At 39.4% G+C, this 27,206-nt stretch overlaps 1 protein-coding gene across 2 annotated transcripts in view; it reads right to left on the reverse strand.

The window, feature by feature from the left end:
- Nucleotides 1–27,206, reverse strand: part of LOC140729708 (uncharacterized) — an 89,040-nt gene that overhangs the window by 9,994 nt on the left and 51,840 nt on the right. For both annotated transcript variants that reach the window (XM_073049807.1, XM_073049806.1), the window contains 8 exons: nt 25,896–26,064; nt 25,099–25,203; nt 14,293–24,711; nt 13,759–13,928; nt 9,380–9,539; nt 5,456–5,608; nt 5,183–5,347; nt 4,314–4,411 (listed from right to left, as the gene is read on the reverse strand). In XM_073049807.1, the coding sequence (XP_072905908.1) occupies nt 4,314–4,411; nt 5,183–5,347; nt 5,456–5,608; nt 9,380–9,539; nt 13,759–13,928; nt 14,293–24,711; nt 25,099–25,203; nt 25,896–26,064 (11,439 nt within the window). The remainder of the gene's footprint in view (nt 1–4,313; nt 4,412–5,182; nt 5,348–5,455; nt 5,609–9,379; nt 9,540–13,758; nt 13,929–14,292; nt 24,712–25,098; nt 25,204–25,895; nt 26,065–27,206) is intronic.

A 27,206-nucleotide genomic window follows, 5' to 3' on the forward strand; every position in this document is an offset into this window, starting at 1 on the left:
GGAGGAAAATAAAAGAACCCCATCTAACTAAGAAAAACCCCCCCACTAACTACAAAAAAACCCCATTAGGAATCAACCCCCTGGAGCAATACATTTGACCATCATCTAAATATATTTAAAAAATGAGTCATCAACCGCCATTTCATATTTATAAAAAAAAATTGGAAGGAAACCATATAACTTAATTCAAATTAAATGATAATATTTGGCAAAACAACCCCATCTTCTCTCAAAATCAAATCGAGGATCAAAAGTTCTACTTCTAATTTTTTCCAAACTAAAACATAACATCACTTGAGAAAACCATTCAATTAATGTAGGGGTAGAAATATCTTTCCATTTTAATAAAATAGCTCTTCTTGCCAGCAGTGTAACAAATGTAATTACATGTTGATCTGAAGATGAGATACCCTGAATATGATACGGAACTATTCCAAATAGAACAGTCAATCTATTAGGTTATAAATTAATTTTCAAAGCTTTAGAAATTGTAGAAAATAAAGATTTCCAAAACGATTTTAATGAAGAACATGACCAGAACATATGTGACAAAGTACCTACTTTAGTTTTACATCTATCGCAATAGTTATCTATACTAGGAAATATTTTAGATAGTCTCTCCTTTGTTAAGTAATAATGGTGTACAATTTTAAATTGAATTAAACAATGGTTGGCACATACAGAAGAAGAATTTACGTTTTTCAAAACTCGAAGCCAATCTTCATTAACAAAGGTCATATTAAGTTCTCTCTCTCAATCTTGTTTAATCTTTAGTGATAGGTTCTCTTTTTGTAACAAAAAGTAAATTGTAAATTGTATTAAAGGTTCCAACCTTTCACTAAGGGATTCAATTTCAAAATGGTATCCAACAAATCAGATTCTTGTAAATATGGAAACTTAGGTAAATATTGTTGTAAAAAAGTCTAACCTGAAAATATTGCAAAAAAATGTGTATGAGCAAGAGAAAATATATTAATTAATTCCTCAAAAGTCATCAATTGACCATCACAAAATAAATCTGTAAAAGAATGAATTCCTTTATTTTTCCATAAAAGAAAAATGGGGTCAGTTGTTGAAGGTTTAAATAAAAAGTTCTGATATAAAAAACTAGTTAACTTAAATTGTTTAAGATTAAAAGAATTACGGAACTGAACCCAAATCAGTAGGGATTGTTTAATAACTAGATAGAGATTTAAATTTGGAATTTTAGAGAGCTGTAAAGGTAATGGAGCCCTTAAAATTGAAGTTAAATGAAATTGTTTAACAGCTTTTAATTCCAAATCAACTCAATGGTTTTTGACACTTATCAAGCCAATATAACCAAAAACATAATTGTCTAATATTCACAGCCCAATAATGGTCTTAAATTAGGAAGTGCAAGTCCACCATCTTTTTTAAATTTTTGTAATGATACTTATTAATTCTAGGTCTCTTACTGTTCCAAATAAAAGAAGAAATAAGACAGTCAATTTGATCAAAAAAAATTTTAGTTAAAAAGATAGGTATATTTTGGAAAATATATAAAAATCTGGGCAAAATCATAATTTTCACAGCATGAATACAAGAATAAGTGTTACAAATGTGCCACAGCTCTGAGGGGCTGAAGGGTGCGGGGTAGCCCCCCTCCTTTGTGAGAATCGCAAGATCACTATTAAGTCAGTTCAGGAGACCCAGGAAATGAGAGAAAGACATGCAGAATCCACAAAGAGTTGGAATGTGTCCTGGCCTCCGAAAGGCGGATCCCATTGATACCGGCTATTGTCTCTTGGAGACGGACTTGTGTATTGCATCCTGTACTATGCATCGAAGCCCCAGGCAATGAACCGAGGGGGAGGTTGGTGGAGGGATTGCATCATCCCAACCTGATTGACACCTGAGACCCTGTGAGTCAGGATAAAAAGAGGGTCTGTGGGAACAGCCCCTCAGGCGCACCAGAAGAAACACTAGCGATCCCGTAATAGCAAAAACTGGTGGAAAGGCCATGTGCGTCCTTTTCCATTTGCCCCGGAATCGGTGGGCCCTTTACCAATGCAGAACGGTTTTTAGCTAACAACGGGGAAATCAACTCCCAACGACTCTCGAAGGATTGACATCATAAAAAGGAATGGGCAAGTTAAACCTCCGTCTTTCTCTTCAACCAAAAAGGCTGCAGCCTACAGCTTGACTGAACTAAAGTGACTTTTATATTTCCATCGGACAATACATTATCCCCTAGACAACGATAGAGCTATTTCTTATTGATTATTATTATACCCGCGCTTTTAGATTTAGTATTGATGACGTATATTGCATTGATATTATTTTTGTGTATTTTTATCAATAAATACTGTTAAAAATAGTACCATCAGACTTCAACGGACCTCTCTATCTTTGCTGGTAAGTGACCCAGCTACGGGGTACGTAACAAAAGTAAGTGGATTCCATCTAGAAAATAGTTGTTTCAAGGAGTCCATTAAAGGAACTATATTCGCTTTATAGAGATCTTTATATTTTTTAGTAATTATAATACCTACATATCTAAATGTATTAACAATTCTAAAAGGAATATCATTATATATACTAACATGAACATTTAATGGAAACAATTCACTTTTATTCAAGTTAAGTTTATATCCTGAAAATTTACCAAAATCTTTAAGTGTTTCCAAAAGATTAGGAATTGATTCCTCAAGATTTGAAATAAAAACCAAAAGATCATCTGCATAAAGAGAAATCTTATGTATGGTTCCATTCATAGAGATACCATGAGTGTTTTAGCTAAAGGCTCCAATACAAGATTAAATAATAAAGGACTGCAAGTCAACTCTGTTATGTTCTTAATTGCTGGTGTTTTCTCTGTAGGACTGATTCCACGGATGGGCATCTAAAAAGGTGAAAGTTGAGGAATCTGGATCCCACTCTCATTATCAAAGTTGCCAAAGGCAAAGCATGCCCAACAAAACTGGCTGATTTTGTAAATCAAAGCTCATATCACTTACTTCTGCTCTCTCTTCTTCAAATACCAGAATAGTTTATTCACACAAATCCTTCTTCCCGAAAAATTGTTAAAAAAGTGTTAAAATTTTCTCATTCAATAACATCTATTAAAAATGAACAGTAGTCCTATATTTCATCCCAGTCTAACATACCATAGATGTAACATCTTGATACACCACAATGCACAAACCCTCCACTCAAATTATCTGACCACCCTAGGGGTTAAAAGTTAAGCTTAATGGAGGTATGGGCGGCAGGAATATGAAAACAACAAACTACTGGAGGAATTTAGTGGATCAAGAAGCATCTGTGTGGGGTGAGAGAGAAAAACTGTTGAAACTTCCAGTCAAAACTCTGCACAAGGCATTCTCCAACCAAGACTCAAAACTCTGAGAAATAAAAAAAAGTCTTGGAGGTCATCCAGGCAGTGAATTTCAAATTTTGGTATGAGGTGATGTATTCCCAAGTCAAAAATCCTGTGCAATTCTCATTTGAAGCAAATGAACAAGTTAGAACCCTCTGTCAGAACTGGCTGGCTGTTCCATAGATCCAGTGTTCTATGGAAGAGATCTCCTTTTTGACTGAACAAATGATATCTGAGGCTGCGCAACATAAAATTGTGATCTATGCTTTGGCAGGTTCCAAACTCTCAGCTACCTGGTGTGTCCATTCAAAGTCAGAAATCCGCCCGTTGACCTTGGTCTGGCAAGACCCTGAATTGTCAATGTCCCAGTTTCAAATACTGGTCCCCGAACTGATTTCAAGAGTCTGGTCTCTGGTCTCACCACAATCACAAGTCTCAGCAATTGTAGTCCAGCTCCATGTCACTGGTTAGTTTTTGGTACAACATAAGGTTTGTCTTGTTTCCTTTTCTATCGTGCCCTCAACTGAAAACTAGTTTTTTTCGGATATATGTACTTGAAACTTCTCTCATTCTCTGGTTCATGACCCAAGGCTGTTTCTCTGTCATCTTAACCTGTTCACTTCAGCCACTAAAAATGTTCTTTTCTGCAGTTACTTACAACCATAGAGTAATAGTTTGGAAACAGACATGCCAAACTCATCCATGCCCAGCTAAGCAAGTCCCATTCACCCATATTTGGCATGTATCCCTCTAAACCAAGGGTTCCCAATCTGGAGTCTACAGACCCCTTGGTTAACAGTAAGGTTCCATTGCATAATAAAAATTGTAAATCCCTGCTCCAAGCCTTTTCTATCCACATTTGCCATAAACAAGTTTATTTCGCCTCTAAAGTCAATCACGTAAAAGCAGTCATGTTTCCAAATTGATGGAACTTTTAGCATTTGAGACATTCCATCCTGTAATTTGGACTCACCTTCTCCGCAGTTCGTTCAACTCCAAGTTGTCGATTTCTACTATAATACTGGCACGCTCCTGTGGAGCTCCAGGTGGAACATCCTCACTCGTCTCATGCTGCAACATAGAAAAGGTGAGACTCAAACTTCAATTAATCCTTGCTTCATCTGCATGGTCACAGTCACCATTCAAATTTGCGCTGAGTAGAAACAATTAATGTTGCCGTTAGTCAGCCCCAAAGCTAGGAAGCAGAATTCAGCATTTCTGACTTCTTCCTTGAATACTCTACAATGCAATTTATGGTTTCATATTGCTATATTTCTTCACTATTCTTGGTTGGTGCGGCTGTAACGAAACCCAATTTCCCTCGGGATCAATAAAGTATGTCTGTCTGTTTCTTAAGTGACCCTAATATATCTGCCACTACTACCTCTGGTTCCATGCACCCACCAATCTGTGTAAAAAAAAACCTACCTGACATATCACTCTATTCTTTCTTCCGATCACCTTAAAATTATGCACCCTTGTATCAGCCATTTCCACCCTGGGAAAAAGTCTCTTGGCTGTCAGCTCGAGCTATGCCTCTTATCATTTTATATACGACTATAGAAATGGGTACAATAACAATGTTCAAAACCTATTTGGACAGGTTCACAATGAAAAGACTTAGAGGGATACAGGCCAAATGCAAGCAAAAGGGACTAGCTGGGGAAGGCATCGTGGTTAGCATGGACCAGTTGGACTACAGGGCCTTTTACATGCTCGATAACTCTATGACTAAATCCTATTTTTTGAGTTTTGTTTATATACCTTTTCTTCCCTTGGGTATTTTAAGAAAAACTAGGTGAAAATAAAAGGAAAAGTAACCTGACAGTTGACCAAACTCACCTGCTCTTCATGCTGGAAAGATGAGCGCAGTGCTTGGTATTGTCTTTCCAGGCTGTAGTAGCGATTTTGTAGATCCCCATAACGCACCTGTGTGTCACGCAGAGTCTGAGACACTGTTTTCAGCTGGCTTGTTAATGCCGATCTATCTTCAATGCATTGCACGACCTATGCCAGCCAATGAGTAAAGAAATGTAAGAGCTAATTACTTCATGGAAACCTTGTGAGGAACTCGCAATCGTATTAACACTAGCATGATCTTCACATCCATATTACCTTGCTGTTCAGCTGTTGAAACTGTAGTTCTTTCTGATGAATTTCCTGTAGGTAACCCCGAGCTTCAGTCTGAAGTTGTTTATTTTCTGCCACCAGAGCCTTGACTTGTTCAGCAACATTTTCAATACCCAGTAAAGATACGGTTTCTAATGGCTAAAACGTAAACAAAAAGATTGAATGCATACATACACTGGCAGACCTCAAAAGCACACACGTCTTCCTCAGGCTATAGCAAGGCATCACTCCTGTCAAATATTCCTAAGTGCATAGGTAGAATGACCAAAAGGTCAAAGACCAGAATTGGTGAGTCCGGAGGTAGTGGGCGAGTCCAGTCTAGAGACTGGAGGCTACAGGCCCCATGCAGTAATTGTCAGAGTCTGGGCCAGACACTGAAGGTTGGAGATCCATGCCTACGAGCTTGAGACATCCAAGGACTGGATGTACTTGGCAGGTGTTATCTGCATCAGACTTCGAGACCAGTGGTCCCGGGTTTGATTCCAGCCAGTACCTTGCATGCTTTCCATCTGTGCTGGGCTGAGCATCGAGCTTGCAACTCAGCCTCATAAAAGCCAGACAAAAATGCTAAAGAAATGGCAAGGTTGCCACCTGATGTGCCACAAGACGCAGAATAACCATATAACAACTACAGCACGGAAACAGGCCATCTCGGCCCTTCTAGTCAGTGCCAAATGCTTACTCTCACCTAGTCCTACCTACCTGCACTCAGCCCATAACCCTCCATTCCTTTCCTGTCCACATACCTATCCAATTTGTTTTTTAAATGATAAAATTGAACCTGCCTCTACCACTTCTACTGGAAGCTCGTTCCACACAGCTACCACTGAGTAAAGAAGTTCCCCCTTGAGTTGCCCCCAAACTTTTGCCCCTTAGCTCTCAACTCATGTCCTCTTAAATTTGAATCTCCCTTACTCTCAATGGAAAAAGCCTATCCACGTCAACTCTATCTATCCCCCTTATAATTTTAAATACCTCTATCAAGTCCCCCTCAACCTTCTACGCTCCAAAGAATAAAGACCTAACTTGTTCAAATGGAACAATAATGGACCAGGTGTGGCCTGTCCTGGGGTCATGCTTTGCTCTTCCGTTGTTACAGCTATTTGTATTGTTCTGTGCTGTGTTAGTGTTGGGTTGAACATTGTGGGCAAACTTTGTTGGTGCTGGACTGTGTGGTGACACTTGCGTGCTGCCCCTGGCACATTCTTAGGTGTGTTGGTTGTTAACTCTAATGTACACATGATGAATAAATCTGTATCTGCATCTATATGGTAAATATGGCTATGAACTGAATTCCCAACGGGGAGGAGATGCTTGCACCTCTGCAGCAGGTGGGAAATCCATCCCAGCAGTCTCCCAAACACTAGATTTCATGTACAGGCTGTACACAAATCATGTGTTGGTAAATCTAAACAGGACCTGTATTAATCTTGTTAAATATTTTCCATCCTAGACAAATACTCCCATAAACTATGAATTAGAAATAACATCGCAACCATTTTATAAGTGGAAAATATAATCACCTTTGACTCAGATCCTGGGAAAAAAAATCAATTTCTTTTTACACAAAAACAGAACTCTTAATTTTATTGAAATAGATTCTGATAATTAAAGTGTCATCAATGCAGTAACATTGCAGTTTGTTATTTACAATTGGGAGTTTCATTCAAACATAGACAAGATGGCACAAGGGAATTATGACTTATGTAATTATAATCATACATAAGTAATTCTGCATTTTTGGAAATTCATTGAACTAAGCTGCGTTTAGATGAAGTTGTAATGTTGAAATAAGTGTGACCTGCCACTTATCAGCTTGATACAGAACAAATTCATTAACTAAATGCCAGTTTCCAATGTAAAGGGAAACCTGGCCCACGACGATATCAGCAGTGAGCTGAGGGGTGGGAAGTGAAATGGAATCAGACTTAACAGTAGGTACATATGTAACATATATAATTTATGTTAATTTAAGCTCATAATATTTATGTTGTCATGTCTGTAATGTGCTGTGCTGCTGTTACAAAAAGCTAATTTTAAACCACAAGAGGATAAGACATTGGATCAGAATTAGGCCAATCAACCCATTGGATCTGTTTTGCCATTCCATCATGGCTGATTTATTATCCTTCTCAACCCCATTCTCCTATCTTCTCCCCAAATCCTTTGATACTTTCAATAACCAAGAACATATCAAGCTTCACTTTAAATATACTCAATAACTTAACTCCATTGCACTCTGTGGCAATAAATTCCATAGATACACCATCCTCTAGCCAAGGGGTGACTTTTATACCCAAGGTAGTGATGCCATTGCAATAAACCTGAACTTAAGATGGATGGGGTAGCAAATCAACAACCAAGGAGGAAAGTACAGGAGAAGGCTCAAGGGAAAGGAAGACAACTTAAAAACTAAGGGGAGAGATAGTGATGGTGGGGGGAAATCAATTAAGAAAAAGGTGCATGTAAAAGTGGCATACTGGGTGCAGGCCCCACGGGAGAGAGGATCAAAAGCGAGGAACAATGCATGATAGGTGTATGGTTTTCAAATGGTACACTCTTCCCTTCACATTTAGATAGAGACTTTACAACATCCTTTATGGTGAAGCCCAAGCTGCATGCAAACCCAATTTTATACAGAACTTAAAACAGATTGTAAATGCCCGAAAGTCCACTCAGATTTCTGTCAGGTTCTGGATGTCTTTAAAACCGTAAGACATAGAAGCATAACTAGGCCATTTGGCCCATCGAGCCTGCTCCATCATTCAATCGTGACTGATCCTTTTTTCCCCTCCTCAGTCCCACCTCCCAGCCTTCTCCCCATAACCTTTGATGCCGTGGCCAATTAACACCACCAATCTCCACCTGAATACACCCAACATCCCTCCACAGTTGCCTGAGGTAACAAATTCCACAAATTCACTATCCTCTGGCTAAAGGAATTTCTTTGCATCTGTTTTAAGACCAGAAGACATAGGAGCAGAATTAAGCCATCTGGCACATCAAGCCAGCTCCATCATTCAATCAAGGCTGATCCTTTTTTCTCATCTCCCCCTCAACTCCAGTTCCAGGTCTTCTCCCCATAACCTTTGATGCCATGTTCAATCAAGAACCTATCAATCTCTGCCTTAAATACATCCAACAACCTGGCCTCCACAGCTGCATGTGCAACAAATTCCACAAATTCACCACCCTTTGGCTAAAGAAATTTCTCCGCATCTCTGTTTTGAAAGGGCGCCCCTCTATCCTGAGGCTGTGCCCTCGTCCTAGACTCTCCCACATCTCTTCTGTCTAAGCCTTTCAACATATGAAAGATTTTAATGAGATCACCCCCTCATCCTTCTGAATTCCTGCGAGTACAGACTCAGAGCCATCAAAAGTTCCTCAGATGATTGCCCTATCATTCCTGGAATCATCCTTGTGAACCTCCTCTGACCATCGTGGCCTGTGACACAAAAGAAATCACACCCTCCATCTCTGGTGAAGGCAGAGGATGATGTTCACTCATGCGCATTGCATTCCTCAACATCATGACCCACAAAATAAAGGGGTAAGAACAGACATCACATACTCAATATGAAGTGACGGATATTACATGTCAGAATGGATAGGAGATCCAACAGATTTTGCCAGATCTCCTCAGAGATGAACAAATTCAGAATTGTTTTAACTCCTACACCAGCATTCAATAATACTCAAATATATATTTTGACTTAAAACACAAATGGGATTGAATTAATAACTGTAATGACTAAGATTCTGAAATTGCTGTTGAGTCATCTTTTGATTTAACTTTTACTGGGAGAATGGGTACAATAACAGTGAATCTAGAAACCATGAGGGGAGGAAAAAGTCAGTACTGTGCAGGTGATAATACCCTCCTGAAAGTCTCATTTATGAAATGTTTACCTTCATCTGGTGCATACCACTAATGTTTCCCAATTCACCAGTCCACATTTCTTGATTCAGTTTCCTCAGTTCTGCAATCTGTCTGTCTCTGTCTGCCACTGTTGCAAGATACTGCTCTTTAATGGCCTGAGACTCTGAGAGCAGCAAATTCTTCTCTGACCTAAAACAACAGAACCAATTTTATCATTAGTCTTTTACACCAAATGTCATAACCATATACAACACCCAACTGAGCAATGATCAACTAATTTCATAAGTTAGTTAAGAACATGCATTGATGGACTTGAAGGAAAATAAAGACTGTACAATATCATTGCAAAAACACATGACTGTTTACTCTTTTCCATAAATGCTGCCAGGCCTACTGAGTTCCTCCAGCATTTTGTGTGTGTGTGGGGCTTGGATTTCCAGCATCCGCAGATTTTCTCTTGTCTGTGATTGGTCTATTTGTGACTCCACACACATAATTTGATGAACTCCCTCTGAAATGTTATAGCAATCACTCAATTGCTATCACCACATTCTCAAGGGCACCAAATGCTAACACTGTTGAGATGATCACATCCCTTCACAGGGTAAAATGAAAAAATAAACAAGCAAATTGTTTATGTATGTAAACATTTTCTTATGATATATTATGCAATTCAGCCCATCAAGTCAGTGCCAACTCTCACAGCAATCCAAAGTTTCATACATTTACTTTTTTTTCACTCACATGCCCATCAACAAATTCTCTTGTCACTCACCTACCCTAGAGATAACTTAGCCAATGATTCTATCTTTGGGATGTCGGAGGAAAGGGAACCATTGCAATCACAGAGAGACCGTGCAAATTCTACACGATCAGCACCTGAGGTCAGGTTGCTGGAACTATGCAACAGAAGTACTAACCATGTGCTGTTACAGGTAGCAAACATGATTCAATCTAAAGCAATGCCAATTACAGCTGGTGTTGAAGGATTACTCCATTCAGTATTATGCACTCAGTGGCCATTTTATTACGTACCTCTTGTACCAAATAAAGTGCCCACTAAGTGCGTGTTTGTGGTCCTCTCCTGCTGTAGCTCACCCATTTCAAGGTCTGATGTGTAGTGCGTTCAGAGAAGTTCTTCTGCACACCACTGTAGTTACGCCTGGTTATTTGAGTTACTATTGCCTTCCTGTCAGCTTGAACTAGTCTGACCATTTTTCTTTGACCTCTCTCATTAACAAGATATTTTTGCCTTCAGAAATGCCACTCACTAGATTTTTTTTGTTTTTCACACCATTCTCTGTAAACCCTAGAGATTGTTGTGTGTGAAAATCCCAGGAGATCAGCAGCTTCTGAATTGCTCAAATCACATTTCTTCCCCATTTTGTTCTTTGGTTTGAACAACAAATGAATATCCTGACCATATCTGCATGCCTTTATGCACTGAGCTGCTGCCACACGATTAGTGTACTAAATAAATTGGCCACTGATTGTGGACATGGGTCAAGCCTTACCAAAAGGAATAATTTCAATCAGGTGTCGGTGCATAAAATTCTGATGAATGGGTTTGTGTTAGGGTTTTCTTTTAACTCTCATTTTTTTACTCCCTTTTCCCTCACTTCTTTATTGTTTTCATAAAGAGGTGAGAGACAAAGAAGCAGAAGGACATTACAAGGCATTAATGTTCTGAATTCTGGTCTGAACATCTTTTTGAAACCTAGAACAAGAAACATAATCTAAAGACTATTTCAAGACAAGTCACAGTGATTATAAAGAGAACCATAATTGATAATAGTTAGTCATCATCAGTTGCTTGACCTTAAAGATAAACTGTTGTCACCTGCTGTGAATTAAAAGCTAATCATTGTAATTGTCATTCCGTCATAATTCTGTCAGTACTTGCAAAATTTCTTCCAAGGGTAAAAACTAAATCAGTGGAATAATGAAATAGTACCAGTGTAACACATATAAAGTACTGCATCTATGGAAAGGATAAACAATCAACATTTTGGGCTGAGACTCTTTTTCAGGACTGGAAAGGAAGGGGAAAGAAGTCAGAATAAGGTAGGTGGGGGGGGGGGGGAAATGAAGTGAGAAGCTTCAAGGTGATGGGCGGAAAAAATAAAGTGCTTAAGGAGAAGGAATCTGATAGGACAGAGTGGACCATAGAAGAAAGGGAAGGAGGATGGGTGCCAGGGAGAAGGGATAAATAGGTGAGAAGAGGAGGTAAGAGGGGAGTTACAGTGGGGAATGGAATAAGAGGGAAGGAGGAGAGGGAAAATTTACCAGAAGTTACATAAATTAGGGATGGCATAGTAGTGCAGCGGTTAGCATAAAGCTTTACAATGCCAGCAACCTGAGTTCAATCCCAACCCTGCCTGTAAGGAGTCTGAACATTCTCCCCATGACTGTGTAGGTTTCTTCTTGGTGTTCCAGTTTCCTCCCACATCCCAAACACATAAAGGTTAGTACCTGGTCACAAGGGTGTAATTGGGCAGCAGACGGCCTGTCACCATGCTGTATCTCTAATTAAATAAATCAATGTTCATTCCATCAAGTTGGAGGCTACCCAGACAGAATATGAGGTGTTTCTCCTCCAACCTGAGAGTGGCTTCATCACGACAGTAGCAGTGGACCGACATGTCAGAATGGAAATGGAGATTGGAATTAAAGTGGTTGGGCACTAGGAATTCCTGCTTGTTGCAGATGGAGCAAAGGTGCTCAACAAAGCAGTCCCCAGCCTATGTCATATGTCACTGATGCAGAGGAGGTAGGAGGAGCTGCACAACATCCTTTAAATGGTTTTACCTGCTCTCCTTAATCTGCGTTAATTATTGAGTCTGCTCATATGTTGACAGTTATTTGTTTGATTACTGACATTTGCGCATGTGACCATTCAGATAACTGTTAGCTGCTGGTGGCTTTTGCATTATTGTCTTGTAAACTGTTGGTTGCTGTTGTGTTGTCTGTTACGGTACTGTCCTGTGGTTTTATGGGTGGCAGCAAACCACAGTTCAGGTATGTTTCATACACTGGCAATAAAGTGATCCTAATTCTGATCTCTAAAATCCACGGCCTCCTCCACCTACAGTGAACCCTTGGAACACCACCACCTGCAACTTTCTTTCTAAGTGGATGGTATTCAACAGCTGTGGAAGTACTTCCATCACACAGCTTTCGAGGGTTGGCCATCACCTGTTGAAAAACATTGAGCAGCAGACAAATATAATCTCCCTTATCAGGATGGCCTGAACTTCAAAACTGAACTCTGCAAAAGGTCAAACAAGGCCCAAGTTGCTGCACAGTTGTGATACTGGTTGCTGTTATGATCAGAAAGTTTATATTATGTTTCAGAACGTTACTTCTGGGCAATAACATCCCTGAGAATTGAGTCACTCTGTTCAGAAAAATGCATCTTTGAAATACTGCTTCCCAATCTAACAATGCCCCACTCACACAATGGCTGCACCACTTGAACCTAATTTCTTTTTAATGCCCCTGCCAAGTGCCCAATTATGCACAATCCAATGTCTCCTCGGGCAGAATGTCCTAACTGCACCCATTTGTTTCATTTGAACACTCTTCCCCGCTACACAATCCAATGTCTTCTCAGGAACTGTGGCATGCAGAATTTTTAAAATATAAAAATAATTGTCTTAATTAAGCACTATAAATCAACAACACATTTAATGGAAATTAACTTCTTTACATTCACCTGCAGCCCAAGCACAGTAAAATCTAAGGAAGTTTATACCACCACACTGGAGTCCCTGAGGAGTCCAATGACTCCCACAGAAAGCATCCTTACAGCATCAGTACAAGACTCCACCTTCTACAAACCAGCAGATAGCAGTTCTTTTAAATGGCAGATATGACCCTATAATTCATCAGAAACGAAGAGGTGCTACTGCGTTATTCAAAGTGGAACAGGTCAACCCTGGTTGATGTTTCTTTCTCTGAGAGTTTGATTGTTGCTATGTAACATCACACTATGGAAACTGACTGCTGTGTTTGCTAACAGCACTAACATTTCAAAATGATTCACTGCCCAAGGCATAAAAGGGAGGTAGTTATTTAAAAAAAATATTTGGAGCTACAGCACACAAGCCACACCATCCCCTAAACCCAACAATTTAATCCAAGTCTAATCAAGGGACAATTTATAAATGATCAATTAACCTACTAATCTTCCCTACTGTGGGAAGAAACTGGAGCATCCCAAGAAAACTCACATGTACATGGGAAGGAAGGTACAAACTTGCTTATTGAGGACAGCAGATTTGAACTCCAAGCTCTAATGCTCTGGGTTGTAGTAGCGTTGTGCTATTGTGGTGACCCCTCCCGCCAATATGGCACAATATAAATGCAATGAACTCAAACTGAAATCCTATTGTAAGCATGACCGAACCTTAGTTCAGCCAATTCATTCTGGCAGGAAGAAAGATCTTGCTCTGTGCGTTCTTGCAACTTTGCTTGCTGAAGAACCTTCTCCAGTTCCTCTACTTTGGTTTTGAACCACATTATCTCAGAAGAATCATTATTGTTCCTTAACTTCTGGTCTTTAACAGACCCTTTTACCTGAAAAGAGAAAATAGCATTCAGTTTTAACAGACACTTAAATCAAAGTTACAACTTACCCTGCCCATATCCACTCTAACTCTTAAAAAGCTATAAGAAATTTACTTAGCAACACAAATAAAATGTTGTCAACACCTGCATAATCTCGTGTTTATCTTTATTTAGCATGCTATCCTAAGAGACAAGTCCTATCGATAACAATTCACAGTTTCAAATTTATCCTCTTGAGATGGCTCTCTGCTCTCTTTACTCATTGAGGCAAGGGCTTGTTTCCTTGCAGGCCATTAATTAATAAAAACCTTTCTTCAATGTCAATTCTAAAACAGTGCTTGAAGTAGCAAACAGAAAAAAAAATGATTTCTACCTTGAGGTCATCTGTCTGCCTGATTTTGAGTTGCTCAATATCCTCCAGAAGTCTGTCTCTCTCGCTCTGTAGAGCCATCAACATTTTCTCAAAAGATTCTGTTCGAGAAGCTAGCTCCTTGTTCTCATTCATGGCATCCAAAAGTCTTTGTTCAATCACTGAATATGACAATCCTGCCAATTTTTCTTCAGTTTGCTCCTGCACTTTTCCATCATTATTTACCGACATTTTAACGTCTGCCTTTAATTTAACCAGACTTTCAACTTCAGAACTTTTGTTTTCTAGCTCTTTTAAGCTGGATCCTCCGATATTTGCTTCTTTTTTGAGCTCTTCACATTCCTGAGTTTTAGCTTGAAGTTTTTGTTGGAGCAAAAGAATTAACTCTCTCTCATTTACTTCAGATTTATCCTCTTCTCTTTCTAAACCAACAGCTTTCAACTCTGAAAATTGTTCCAGAATTTGTGCATTCTCTTCTTGTACAGACTTGAGGCTTTCGTTACTTTTTTCCAGGGAACTTTGTGCAACTTTCCACTGTTCTTCTAAGTTGGATTTTTCATGCTCAAGATGTTGAATCTGTTGTAATTGTTTTTGTAACAGCTCTTTCAACTGATTATCCTTCAAAGATAGGACCTGGTTAAGTTCCTCCCTGTGCTTAACCAACTGTGCTTTAAGCATTGCATTTTCAGAATTAAGGTCATCCATCTCATTCAGCAAGTTTCTGATTTCTTGCTTCAGTTCATTGTTTTCAGTTGCACTCTCCTGAATAATGCCATCTTTCTGCCCAAGCATGTTGAGATGTCGCTGTTCTAGTTGCGTGTATTCTGATAAGATACGATCTCGGTCATCTTGCAGGGAGGCCATCGACTTTGTGAAGGCATCCAGTTTGCTAACAGCTTTGTCCCTTTCTTCTCTAATCTTTCCAAGTTGGACTTCCAACTCTTTCAAGTCATTGGCTCCTTTCTGGTGATCCTGATGCAGAATCTTCAACTTCTTTTCATAATCATCTACTTGCCTTCTGTGTTGCTGCTGGATTTCCACCACATACTCGGAAATTTCACTGTCTTTCGATGAAACAAGCTTTGAGATCTCCGCATCTTTACTGCTCAACATTAACTTCAACTGCTGGGAAATAGCACTCTGCTTCTGAAGATCACCCCACAACTTTTCGTTATCAGCCTCAAGTTGATGACTCTCAGACTGTTTTTCTGCAAGGTCTTTTAACAGAATTTGCTCTGTCTCTTTCAACTCAGTCACAGACTGACTCATGTCAGATAGCTGTGTGCTTAAGTAATTATTTTCCTGTGACAATTTGGATAAGACTGCCTCTTTGTCTTTTAATGACCCTTCCAGCTCTCCAATTTTTTCTGAATGTTGGCGAATAATGTCTTTCAAGTTAATTACTTCACTTTGATGCCTGACATGAGCATCCTTACTACCCACATTAAGATCATTTATTGTCTGCTCCAGCTTTGAAGTTCTGAATTGGAGTTCTTGAAGGTTGAATGATTTCACCTTTATCTCCTCCTGAAGCTTTTGTAACATTTCTTCTTTCATTTGCACTTGACTTTCCATACTTTGGATAGTATCCTGGAATCTAGCTTCCCATTTTCTGGTCTCTTCAATAATCCTGTCTCTGTCATCTTGAAGAGAGGACATAGACTTGGTAAATGCTGCCAGTTTAGCCAGATTGTTATTCAACTCATCCCGCAGCTTTTTTATCGTGAGATCCCGTCCATTTATTTCAGCTTGCAGTTCCAAAATTTCTGCAACCACTCTATCTTTGTCCCTCTCCAACATATCCAGTTTGTCCTGATAACTCAACATTTCATTGTGATGAATTTTTTTCTGTTGATCCAAAATCTCAAGAAGTTCCTTCTCTTTTTCAGTAATTTGAGCTTTTGTCTTCTCCTCAGTCTTCCGAAGATCTTCCGTTAATCCTAAACATTGCATACGAGCATTTTCGGCTTCAGTTCTAGAGTCACAGAGTATGACTTTGTAAGATTTAAGTTCTTCTTGAATAAGCTTGACCTGTCTTTCTGATTCAGAAGCTTTTGCAGTCATAGATTCTAGTTTCCTGCCCATTTCTTCACAGGACGATTCTGACATTTTGACTCCTTGCTCCAAGTCCAAAATGAGCTCTTGATACTTGATGCAGTCTTTCTGCAACTGAATTATTTCTTGTTGCTTCTCCTTTAACAATTCTTGCAATTCCTTAGTTTCACCCTTGGATGTGGTCTTACCCCTCCGAGCAGACCGGAGCTGCTCCTCAAACTCTTTCACTAATTTTACTTCCTGGGCTTCTCTTTCTTTGATCAAATGACGTTTCTCTTCTCTGAAGCAATCTAATTCATTGACAAGTGAATTATTCTGCATATGAAGTGTCTTTAGTGCTTCAGTTAATTGATCAATCTTGTTGACATTTTTTAGTAATTCTGCCTCCAGGTACTCTCTCTCATTCTTGACTTTGTCTGACATTTCCTGGACATTTTCAAGTTCTTCCTGGAGGAGAGATTTGTCATCCTCTAAAATTTTGACTTTTTCATTCAAGTTTATAGTCTCTTGCTGGCAAGCTTTTATTTCCTGCTCAAGCTGTGTAATTATTTCACCTTTTTCACGAGTCTCCACTCTGAGACAAAACTCTAACTGTTGAAGCTCCTCAGGCAGTGACTGTCTTACTTGCCCGAAGGTGTAAACCTCTCCTTTCTCAACTGTAAGTGTGTTCTCCAGGGATTGCACTTCCGAAGACTGTGACTCATTTACCTGAGACTTGTGGTCAACTTGTGATGGTAACCCAGACTGATAAAATGCACCCTCATTCTGCCAATGCTCTATGATAGACATAGATGAATTAAATTCATTCAAAAGATGTTCTCTCTCTTTCTGGGTTTTCTCAAACTCTGCTTTAAGATTGTCATAAGACTGCTTCAGTAACGTGTATTCTTCCTGGAGCTGACTATATTGTGTGGACAATTTGCTTGTGTGACTCTGCTTTGCAGCAGCAATAGTTTGTAACTCGTTATTGATTCTTTCGATCTCTTCCTCGAGCTCCTGAACTCTTTGCTGTTTGGATTTTGCTAACTTCCTCATCTTTTCCTTTATTTTCTCATTTTCATCACAAGCCTCCTCAAGCTGCCTCTTGATGCTTTGCCGCTCCGCTTCAGCATCACGAAGCTTGAAAAACACCTCCTGTTTCTCTTTTCTTGTTGTCTCAACTATCTGCCTCATCTTATCCATTTCATTGCTAATGTTTTCATAGGACTGCAAAAGGGATTCATATTCACGCTTTAATTCATCGTGCTTTGTCTTCCACTCTGATAATTCTGCTGCCTGGGAACTTCTCAATGAATCCAGCTGGACAGAATATTGTTGCTTCTCTTGAGTTAGAATTTCCAGAGTGTGCTTTAGACTTTCACAGACAGCACTTAGATCCCGTTTCTCTGCGAATGCAATATCTACTTCAGAAATAAGTCGCCTCTTCTCTTCCTGGTGTGTTAATGCTGCCTGCTGTAAGGGCTCAAGTTGTCTCTTCATTTCAGCCAAGTTTCTTTCAAGGGTAGGAATCTTAGAAAGAATTTCTTCCTTTTCAGATGTTAAAACATTGATTTCCTGCTTTAGAGTTTTGTTTTCTTTCAGAGCTTCTTTCCGAGATATTAGTGCTGCTTGCAGCTTTCTCTGCATCAGCTCTTTTGACTTGCCTTCCTCAGAACTATCTGCTGACCTCTGGTGAACTTCATTGCTGCAAGACTTTGCACGTTCACTTTGTGCTTCATAAAATATAGATTGTTTCTGTACTTGCAACTGTAGCTCATCAACAAGCTTTTCCTTTTCAGACAATGTACCTTCTAATACCTTTATGGTGTTCTCTCGCTCTTGTAAGTTCTCGTGCACTTTCACAAGCTCAGACTGCACAGCCAGTAACTGAGTTGTGCACACCCTGTCCTCCTCTGCCTCTTGAGACTGCCAAGACTGTTTCAATGTTGCTTTGAGCTCTGCATTCTCCACCTGAAAGGCAGCCAGCTGTGCCTGGATACCTTCTTTTTCATTGTTTAAATCCAGCAGCCGTGATTTGAGACAATTCACATCTTCGACTTCATTTGCTAAAGAGCGACGGTAATTCTCTTTGTCTTTCATTGCTTCCTCCAGGGCAATTCTGAGGGCTTTGCCTTCCGCTTGGGTAGACTGACACTGACTGTGAAGCCGGTGAATCTCTGCTGCTTGACTCTCCTTTTCCTCTTGCTGCTGTTGCTCCAGACTGATGATGGACTGCTTCAGCATTTCTGCCTCTTCTGACTTTTCAACAATTCTCACCTGTAGGTGTTCCAACTCTGACATTAACTCTTCTTTTTCTTGCTGTAGCTGGTTGTTAGCATCTTCAAGGCTTTTCATACCAGCCTCTTTTAAAGACAGTGTGGAAACCACATTAGTTAATTTATTCTCAAGGGCCTGAACTTCTTCATTCTGATTTACAAGTGTAAGCATCTTGCTCTCCTCTTCATCAAGTTGAACTTTAAGCTGCTTCACCATCTGTTCTTTATCATTAAGCAAACTATTGACTGAATGTAGCTGCTTTTCCAAAGACACTATTAATTCTCTTTTATGTTCAAGCTCGGTAAGCTTTGTTTGATGTGCATCTTGGGCTGCAGCCAGTTCCTCTTTAATATCCTCTAACTCTTTGCTCTGTGTGGAATATTTTTCTGAAATGTGGTTGTACTCCTCCTTTTGTTGTGAGAGCTGCTCTTTGTGATGCCTATCCTTCTCTTGAGCCTTTCTGATAGTTTCCTTCCGAGCCAAAAGTGCTGCCTGCAGCTTCTTTTGTAGATGTTCCTTTTCTTGTTTGAGTGCATTTAGCTTATTCACAACTTCAGAAACACCACTACTACCGTTGCCAAGAGCTTCACTTGTGTTAGGTAATTCTGCATCTGAACATTCTGATATTTTAGATAATGCTGTTTTTAGAGCTTTAATGTTTGAATTAAATTGATAACGCTCGCCATCAAATGCCTTCTCCTTTTCTGTTAAAACAGATTTGAGTTGTGCAATCGAAGAATCTTTCTCTTGAATAATTTTGAACAATTCCACAGACAGGGCATCTTTCTCTGCTTCAGACTGACTTAAATTTTTCTGTAATTGTTCTACGAACGTTTCTTTCGTGGAAAGTGTCTCACTAAGAATATTTATATCACCATCCTTCTCTAGCAGCTGTTGTTTGAGAACTTCAAGGTGCATTTCAAGCTCCTTAAACTCCTTCTGACTACATGTCACTTGGCTTTCAAGCATTCTACATTTACCCTGCAATTCTTCCATTTGCTTGCTTTTGTCTACATCCGCCGTAGCACTTTGCTGCAATTCATTAACTTTCTTCATCAGATCCCTTCTGGTTAACAGTGCAGCCTGAAATTTCTTCTTGAGTTGGTCCCTCTCTTTTGTTAGTGCTTGCGTCTTTGAAAAAAGCTGTTCATTTTCAGTCACAATGCCTTGGTACTGGTCTTCCTTTGCTTTTAGAAGAATGTCTTGCTTTTCCAATTGTTTATTTAACTCCTCAAGTTCACATGTGAAACTAGCAATCTTCTCAGCAGAGACACAATTTTGCAACTTAAGCTCCTGCATTTCATCAGTCAGTTGTTTCTCTCTGTCTGCTGCTTTAACCACTTCCTTTGAAATGGATTCTGAAAGCTGAATTGTAGAAGCATCCTTCTCCCTCAGCTGTTGACTAAGAGCAGCCAACAGTTCTTGCTGCTGTGTTATTTGCATAGTCAGAGTTTGTATCTCATGTTCTTTCTTTTGCAGAGTATCAAAAAGCTTGCTCCCTTCCTTCAGGGAATCCTCCAGATGCTGAGATTTCTTTTTCAGTTCTTGCTCCAGAGCACAGAGTCGTTCCTGTGTTGAACTACTTTGTTGGAAACTATCATTAAAACTATTCTGCCTTTCTCTGAGCTCACCTTGTGATTTCTGCAGTTTATCCTGGAGATCAACTATTTGTCTTTGTAAACTTTCCAGCTCCAACTGATGACTTAATTTTGTCTGGCTGAGCTCATTATGAAGTAAAAGCTTCTCTTCTTCAAAAGACATTAACTTATCAGCCGTGCTTTTTGCACTTTCCAAAATAGTATTCTCATTTGCAGTAATACTACTTTTCAAATTCTCAATTTCTTTTTCCTTTCCAGATAAAGTAAGCTTTAAATCACTTATGGCATTTTCATGACTAAAAACTAAAGCTGATAATTCATCCAGCCTGGATTGTTTTTCAGCAAGTTCCTGAGTGAAGTTGGATGCCAGTTCTGTTAACTGATGTTCACTGGTTTGTAATTGCAAATACTGTTCAGAAAACTTGTCTTGCAAATTATCTAAAGCCTTTTGCAAGCTGTCAATTTTAGCGTCTTTTGCCTCTATTTGATATCCCAAAAAGCTTAACTTTTCAGTCAGCAGACTATTTTGCTCAGTTTCTTTATTCAATTCCGCCAAGCACTTTTTTTCTGATTCCATCAGACTTTGCTCTAATTTTTGAACTTCAAATTGCAGTTTTAAAATTTCCTCTGATTTAAGACTGACCTGTTTCTGAAGACATTCATTGTCATCCTTCAGATGCAGCGAAACATCGAGCTCCTCTCTAATCTCATGCATTCTTACAAGCTTCTCTTCGAGCACCTGCAGTTCTTCTGATTTTTGTTGTAACTTCTTCTGGATGGAGGCATCCATTTCTTCCTTCTCTGCTTTCACTGTCTTCAAATCTTGATCCAACGCTGAATTTTCTTTCCTGAGTTGATCACACTGCTGGCGAAGATTTTCAATTTTTATCACTTTTTCTTGATGCTCTTGTGTTGACTTTTCATTCAAAGTTTTCAGTTGTGACTCAAGGCTCTCAATGTGCTGTGTCTGCTCCAAATACTTATTCTGAACAATAATATCATTTTGCTTCAGATCCTGGTTAGCCACCTCGAGTTGTTGTATGACTTCCTTATATTGGAGGATTTGTGCATTTAGAGCTGCAATCTGGCTGTCCACATTCTTTTGATTGACAGTAATCATTTCCTCTTTGTGCTTCAAGATACTCCCATAATCGTTTAATGATGCATGACTCTTTTGAAGTTCCTCTTTTATTGACTCAATTTCAGCCACCAAGGTATTGGTGTTACACTCTGCGGTTTGAATGATGACATCCTTTTCACTAAGAATTGTTTGAAGTCCTGCTACTTCCTCATTCTTCCTGCTGAGCTCCCTACTAAGGTCCTTGAACTGCTCCGATTGCACAGCGAACCTCTCCTGCAGGTGGCTAAAAGCAGTTTCCTTCTCCTGCAGTAACTGCTCCTGTTTCTTTGAATCAGCAAGTGCATGCTGTACCTGCCTCTGGAGTTCAGAAACTAGCTCTGTGCTTTCATTGAATTGAGATTTCAACAAATCCCTCTCACTCACTTTGTCTTCCAGTCTCTTGACAAGTTTGCTCTGTTCCAAAATGGATGCTTCCTTTTGTGCAATAGTTTCTCTCAGTTGATTTAGTTCAGAGTTCTGGTCATTTACCTGATTATTTAATTGTGAGAATGAATGCTCAAGATGAATGTACTTTTGATGGAGTGCTTCATTTTGAGCTTCTTTTGCTTCCATCTTTGACATCAATTCTTCTTTGCTGGCTGCAGCACTCTCCTTGAACTGCGAAAGAGACAACTCCTTTTCCTTAATGACACTTTTCAGTACATCTGCTTCAGATGTGGCAGCAGCCAGTTGTTCTCGAAGTTGACAAACAGTATCATCCATTTCGGAATGCACTGTCTTGAGCTTGACACAATCTTCAACTTTACTGGCCAGCAGCAAGTCTCTTTGCTCAATGTTGCACTCCAGTTCATGAGATTTAAAGGTCAGGTCCTGGATTTGGTTTTGCAGTGTAGAAATGGTTTCCATATTTTCCACAGATTGCATTTCCAGTGCATGGTGTTCAGCAGCTATTTTCTGGAGCTGTCCAAGCTCATCTCTCTGTTGTTGCAGGGCTTTTTCTTTCTCTTGCAGAGACAGCTTGAGCTGATTGGCTTCAGTCACCAGAATTTGCTCCTGATGTTGCAAACCTGAAATTAACTGCAAATATTGGCCCAACTGCTCTTCACTTTGCAAAGTTTTGGCTTGGACCTGCTGCAAAAATATTCCTTGCTGGTTCAATGATGTCTGCTTCTCTTCAAGTTCCAAGGCAAGCTTTGCAGTGGCAGTACTTAACTCACTGACTTCTTTGTTCAATAAGGTGATCATCTCCTCTTTTTGTGACAACAGATCCTGAAGGTTTGCAGCCTCACCGACTTTAGTCTGGACTGTAGACTTCATCTCTTCAAGTTCCACTTTAAGCCTACAATTCTCAGTGCTGAGTGCCTGTGCCTGATCCTGTACAAGGTTTGTTGTTAGTTCATGCTCATTCACCTTTCTCTGCAACTGACTATGCTCAGCAGTCCGCTGACTTAAAGATGTTTGAAGTTCTTTATTCTCATTCTGAAGACGTTCACTGTCAATATTCAGTGCATCCATTTGCTTCTGCAGCAACACAACCTCAGCAGTTTTCTGGTCAAGCTGTCTCTGCAGTTGATCGCTTTCATCAGACTTAATATTTAGGAGTGATTCTTTATCACTTAACCGCTGCCTGAGATTTTCACCACCTTCTGTCAATTCTCGCAATTGACCTTCTAAGCTTTTAGTAGTAAGCTGGTGCTGACTTAAAACCTCATGCAAGCCATCCAATTCAACCAACTTTTCTTTCAAAGCCACATCCTTGTTCCCAAGCTCAGTACTGAGTACTTGAACTTGATTTTGTAACTCCATTGCTTCCTCTTGTCCCTTGCGCCATTGGTTTTGGAGCGAAGTACATTCAGCATTTTTATTGCTCAGTGCTACCTCCTTTTCACGGTTTGAAAGCTGCAGTTGTTCTAGCTGCACTGTTGCAGACTGCATTTGCCCTTGAAGCTGTTCTGTGGTTTGTTGATGCTCTGTAATTTTATCTTTCAGAATGTTACATTCATTTATCTTTTCATGTAACTGCTTCTCCGCCATGGATTTATTTTCCTCCAAAGATTTTAAAAGCTCTAACTTTGCAGTTAATGCTTCTTTTTCTTCTTGCAACTGCGAGATTATGCTTGAGTATTGCAAAACCAGCTCTGCTTCAGATGCTATTTTATTCTCTAACTGCTGCACAACATCATTTTGCTTCAATAGTTCATCTTCCTTTTCATTTAGGAGGGTCTTGAGGTTTTCATTTTCAACAGACATGTCTTTTATACTACACTCCAAACTAGAGTTGATCTTTAAAGTACTAACAGCATTATCTTCTAACTCTCTTACGAGGTTTGCTTGCTCTGTGAGGTTCTGAACTTGATCGTCCACTGTTGCCTGCAATTGTACATTTGCCACATCAAGTGCTTTTGTTTGGTTTTGCAAGTCAGTAACCAATTTGCTCATCTCGTCCACCTGCCTCTTTAAGTCTTCCCTTTCACTTTCTTTAGTCTGTACTTCAAGCATTAATTGAGAATTTGCTTCATCAACCCCCTGAAGCTTTTGCTCTAAAGCGGCAACGACAGCCAGCCTTTCCTGCAATTTCCCTTCAGTTTCTTCTTTGTATTCAGCAAGTTGTTTGGATAGTTTGCCAAGCTCCTCTGATTTTCCAATATTCTCAGCTATTAGGTTATTACACTGGTTTTTCAAAGCTTTCAATTCATTCTCTAAGCATTGTTCTTTTTCCTCTTTCTCTTGGAGGGAACTGTCAAGTTTTTCTTTTGCTGAACTACTTTCAGCCAACCGAGCCTTCAGTTTTTCAATTTCTTTCTGGTTTGCAGCAGTCGTTTCCTGAAGTTCCTTGGTGGCCACAGCAACCTTGTTTTCCAGTGTCAATATCCGAGGTCCACATTCAGCAACATGAGCTTGATTTAACATGTCCTGTTTCTGTAACTCTGAGCGTAAATCATGAATTGTATCATCATTTTCTCCAATCTGCTTCATTAAAACCACAATCTCCTTCTCCTTGGCCTCAATTTCACTTTTTGCTTTATGCAATTCAGACTCCATACTAGAAAGCTGATCAATTAATGAAGAAAGGTGGTTACTCATGGTCTGCTCATCAGCAGACCGAGTCTCCTTCAACAACATTATTTCCCTTTCAACCCTAACTAAGGCTGCTTGCAGTTCTCCATTCTCCTGCTCTTTATATCTATTTTCCTCCTTTAATGTATTATTCTCCTCTGAATATTCCATCATTCTCTTAGAAAGAGCAGTCTTTTCCTGCTCCTTCTCCACAATGACTTCCTTAAGAATGTCAATCTCTCTTTCACATCTTTGTAGGTCAGCAATAAGACGGGATCTCTCCTCCAAGTGACTTGAATTAAGTCGTTCCAGCTCATCATTCGTCTGCTCCAGATCCTGACGTAGAGCTTCTACCTCAGCTTCCTGTTTCTGTACCTGGATATCACAAAGAAGAGGTTTATGTTCAGTAGTAGTTTATTATATCGCAAATGCACACAGGTTTGGGAGCCTGTGCTTTTTACATCCAACTGAAAAGGATAATTGATTGGAATTGGGGGAAAAAAGTGATTACTGAATATTACAGAAATCGATTTTCATGTCGTCAGACTGGAGGCCACCCTGATGGAATTGCTTCTCCAACCTGAGAGTGGCCTCATCATGAGATGAGGATCATGAGACTCATAGGATGTCTCTATTCCCACAGTCTATGTTGGTTATGTGATAGAACTATCCATTTAGATCCCCTCCCTTCATCTACCACCCTGATAATTCCATTCCGAATAACTATAGATGACTATTGGGTTTTTTTTTTAAATGTCTCACCTTTTCTTTGCTTGAGGATAATTTTTCCGTGAGGTCCAGGACTGTATTTTTCAGTTCAGCACACTCCAGTTCAAAAGCACTGCATTTCTTGGTTACACAACCCAGCTAATAAAAAGAAAAGATTCCTAACTATCGTTAAATTTTACATGTTATACAGACAGGATTACAGCAAATATAAACATAAGATTAGGGAGCGGCATGGTAGCGTACTATGTACGCTTTACAGTACCAGCGATTTGGGTTCATTTCTCGCCTCTGTTTGTAAGGAGTTAATATGTTCTCCCTGTGTCCAGGTGCTTCAGTTTCTGCCACAGTCCAAAGACATACCAGTTGGTGGGTTAATTGGTCATTGCAAATTGTCCCATGATTAGGTTAGGATTAAATCGGGGGATTGCTGGGCGGTATGGCTCAAAGGGCTGGAAGGGCCTATTCTGCACTGTATTTCAATAAATTAATCAATAAATAAAATAAATAAGTAGTTTTGTTAGGTCATAAAATTATTGAAGGACCAGCTTTGCATGCAATAGAAGGAACTGCAGCACACAATTTTACAAACCAGCATCTCTCACACAAGACCCTGCAGACTTTGTGAGTTGGATGCAGAGTCAGGACAGCAAATTTAGAAGGCATAGCTAAATTCAAGAATGCATGAGATTTTCTTCTCCATTTGCAATATGAACAGCTTGCCCAAATAAAAAGAAAACAGATTTATAAAAGACAAATAAAATGATCAGTTCATGAAACTTGCTTTCACTGCAATGGAATAGAAAACAGTGTGAACATGTTGGAATGCTTACATCTTCTTCAGCATGTAATAGCTTTTCAGTAAGGTCTTGGCTGGTTATTTCTTGGGCTTTCAAGGATTCCTTATATTTATCCAGTTGCGTCAACTTTACTAAAGTTTCTGCCAATACACGTTCCTTTTCTGCAAGTGAAGCTTCCAAATAGTCTTTTCTGTCGCTGACTCTAGAAATTAACACCAATGTCATTCACTTTCAATTATAAGTTTTATTAGTTTACATGCAGTATTTGGAGAACAGTGGAAAATGGAAAGCTGAAGACAAGACATGGTTAAGCGAGACGAGATCGAAGTATTAAAAAATTATTTATATTTGTATGAAACAATTAGAGGAAACTATTTTGTTACTTGATGGTAGAGGATCAAGTAGCACAGATGCCCATCACTATGTCCATCATGCCAAGACCAGCTCTTTGATACATCTATCAAATTAATCACATTCCCCACTTTATAAATTCAACCACCTTTCCTGAATTACTGCTATTGCTGCTGCACTTTAGGGTGCAACTCCTTGATCACAGTAATCTGACGTTAAAAAAACATCCTCATCTGTATTTAAAAAAACCCTATAACTACTTTAGCCTTGTTAAGAGCATTCATGGGAAATTACTGCTGCTGGGGAAACTAGTAATCTTAGAAGCTCTTTATTTTACATTTACACTGCAATTTTTATGGGGAATGGCTCATGTCACTATGACCTCTGAATACCTGAAACAAGGACTGTGTTAATTGGATCCAACCTACCGGATCACAGTCCCTGATTAGTCATCATGCTATCAGAGCAGGCTGTAAAATAAGTGGATCAGTGACCAGAGAACATGCTTTAATGATTATCAGCAAAAAAAAAAATCAAATAAAAAGCAATAATTCAAACTCAACATGTTGTAAAATGTAACACCCTCAATTCAGTCAAATGTCATACTTTAAGATGGTTGACAATTTATGCCAAATTTAGCTGAGAACAGCCTGACATTATGAATAATGACTCCGCCTAGGAAAATAAGTCATAGGGCACAGCAACACAGAAACATGCACTTTGGCCCCTCTAGGTTGTGCCAAACTATTATTATGCTTAGTCTCATCGCTCACACCTGGACCATACACCTCCAATCCTCTCACATCCATGTACTAAAATGACCTTTGGATCGGCACACCAGAACGCCAGCAAGACCTCTGGTAAATTTTCTCTTTTTCTAACAGAATCGCTTTGACATGAAATGATCTTTTTCTGTTGATCAGTGTCAAAAAAAGTTAAATTAAATCCACTGCGATTCAATGTTGTAAAACAATAAAACAGGAAAACTTCCGG

Source organism: Hemitrygon akajei, chromosome 6 (genome assembly GCF_048418815.1).
Source record: "Hemitrygon akajei chromosome 6, sHemAka1.3, whole genome shotgun sequence".
Classification (NCBI taxonomy): Eukaryota; Metazoa; Chordata; class Chondrichthyes; order Myliobatiformes; family Dasyatidae; genus Hemitrygon; species Hemitrygon akajei.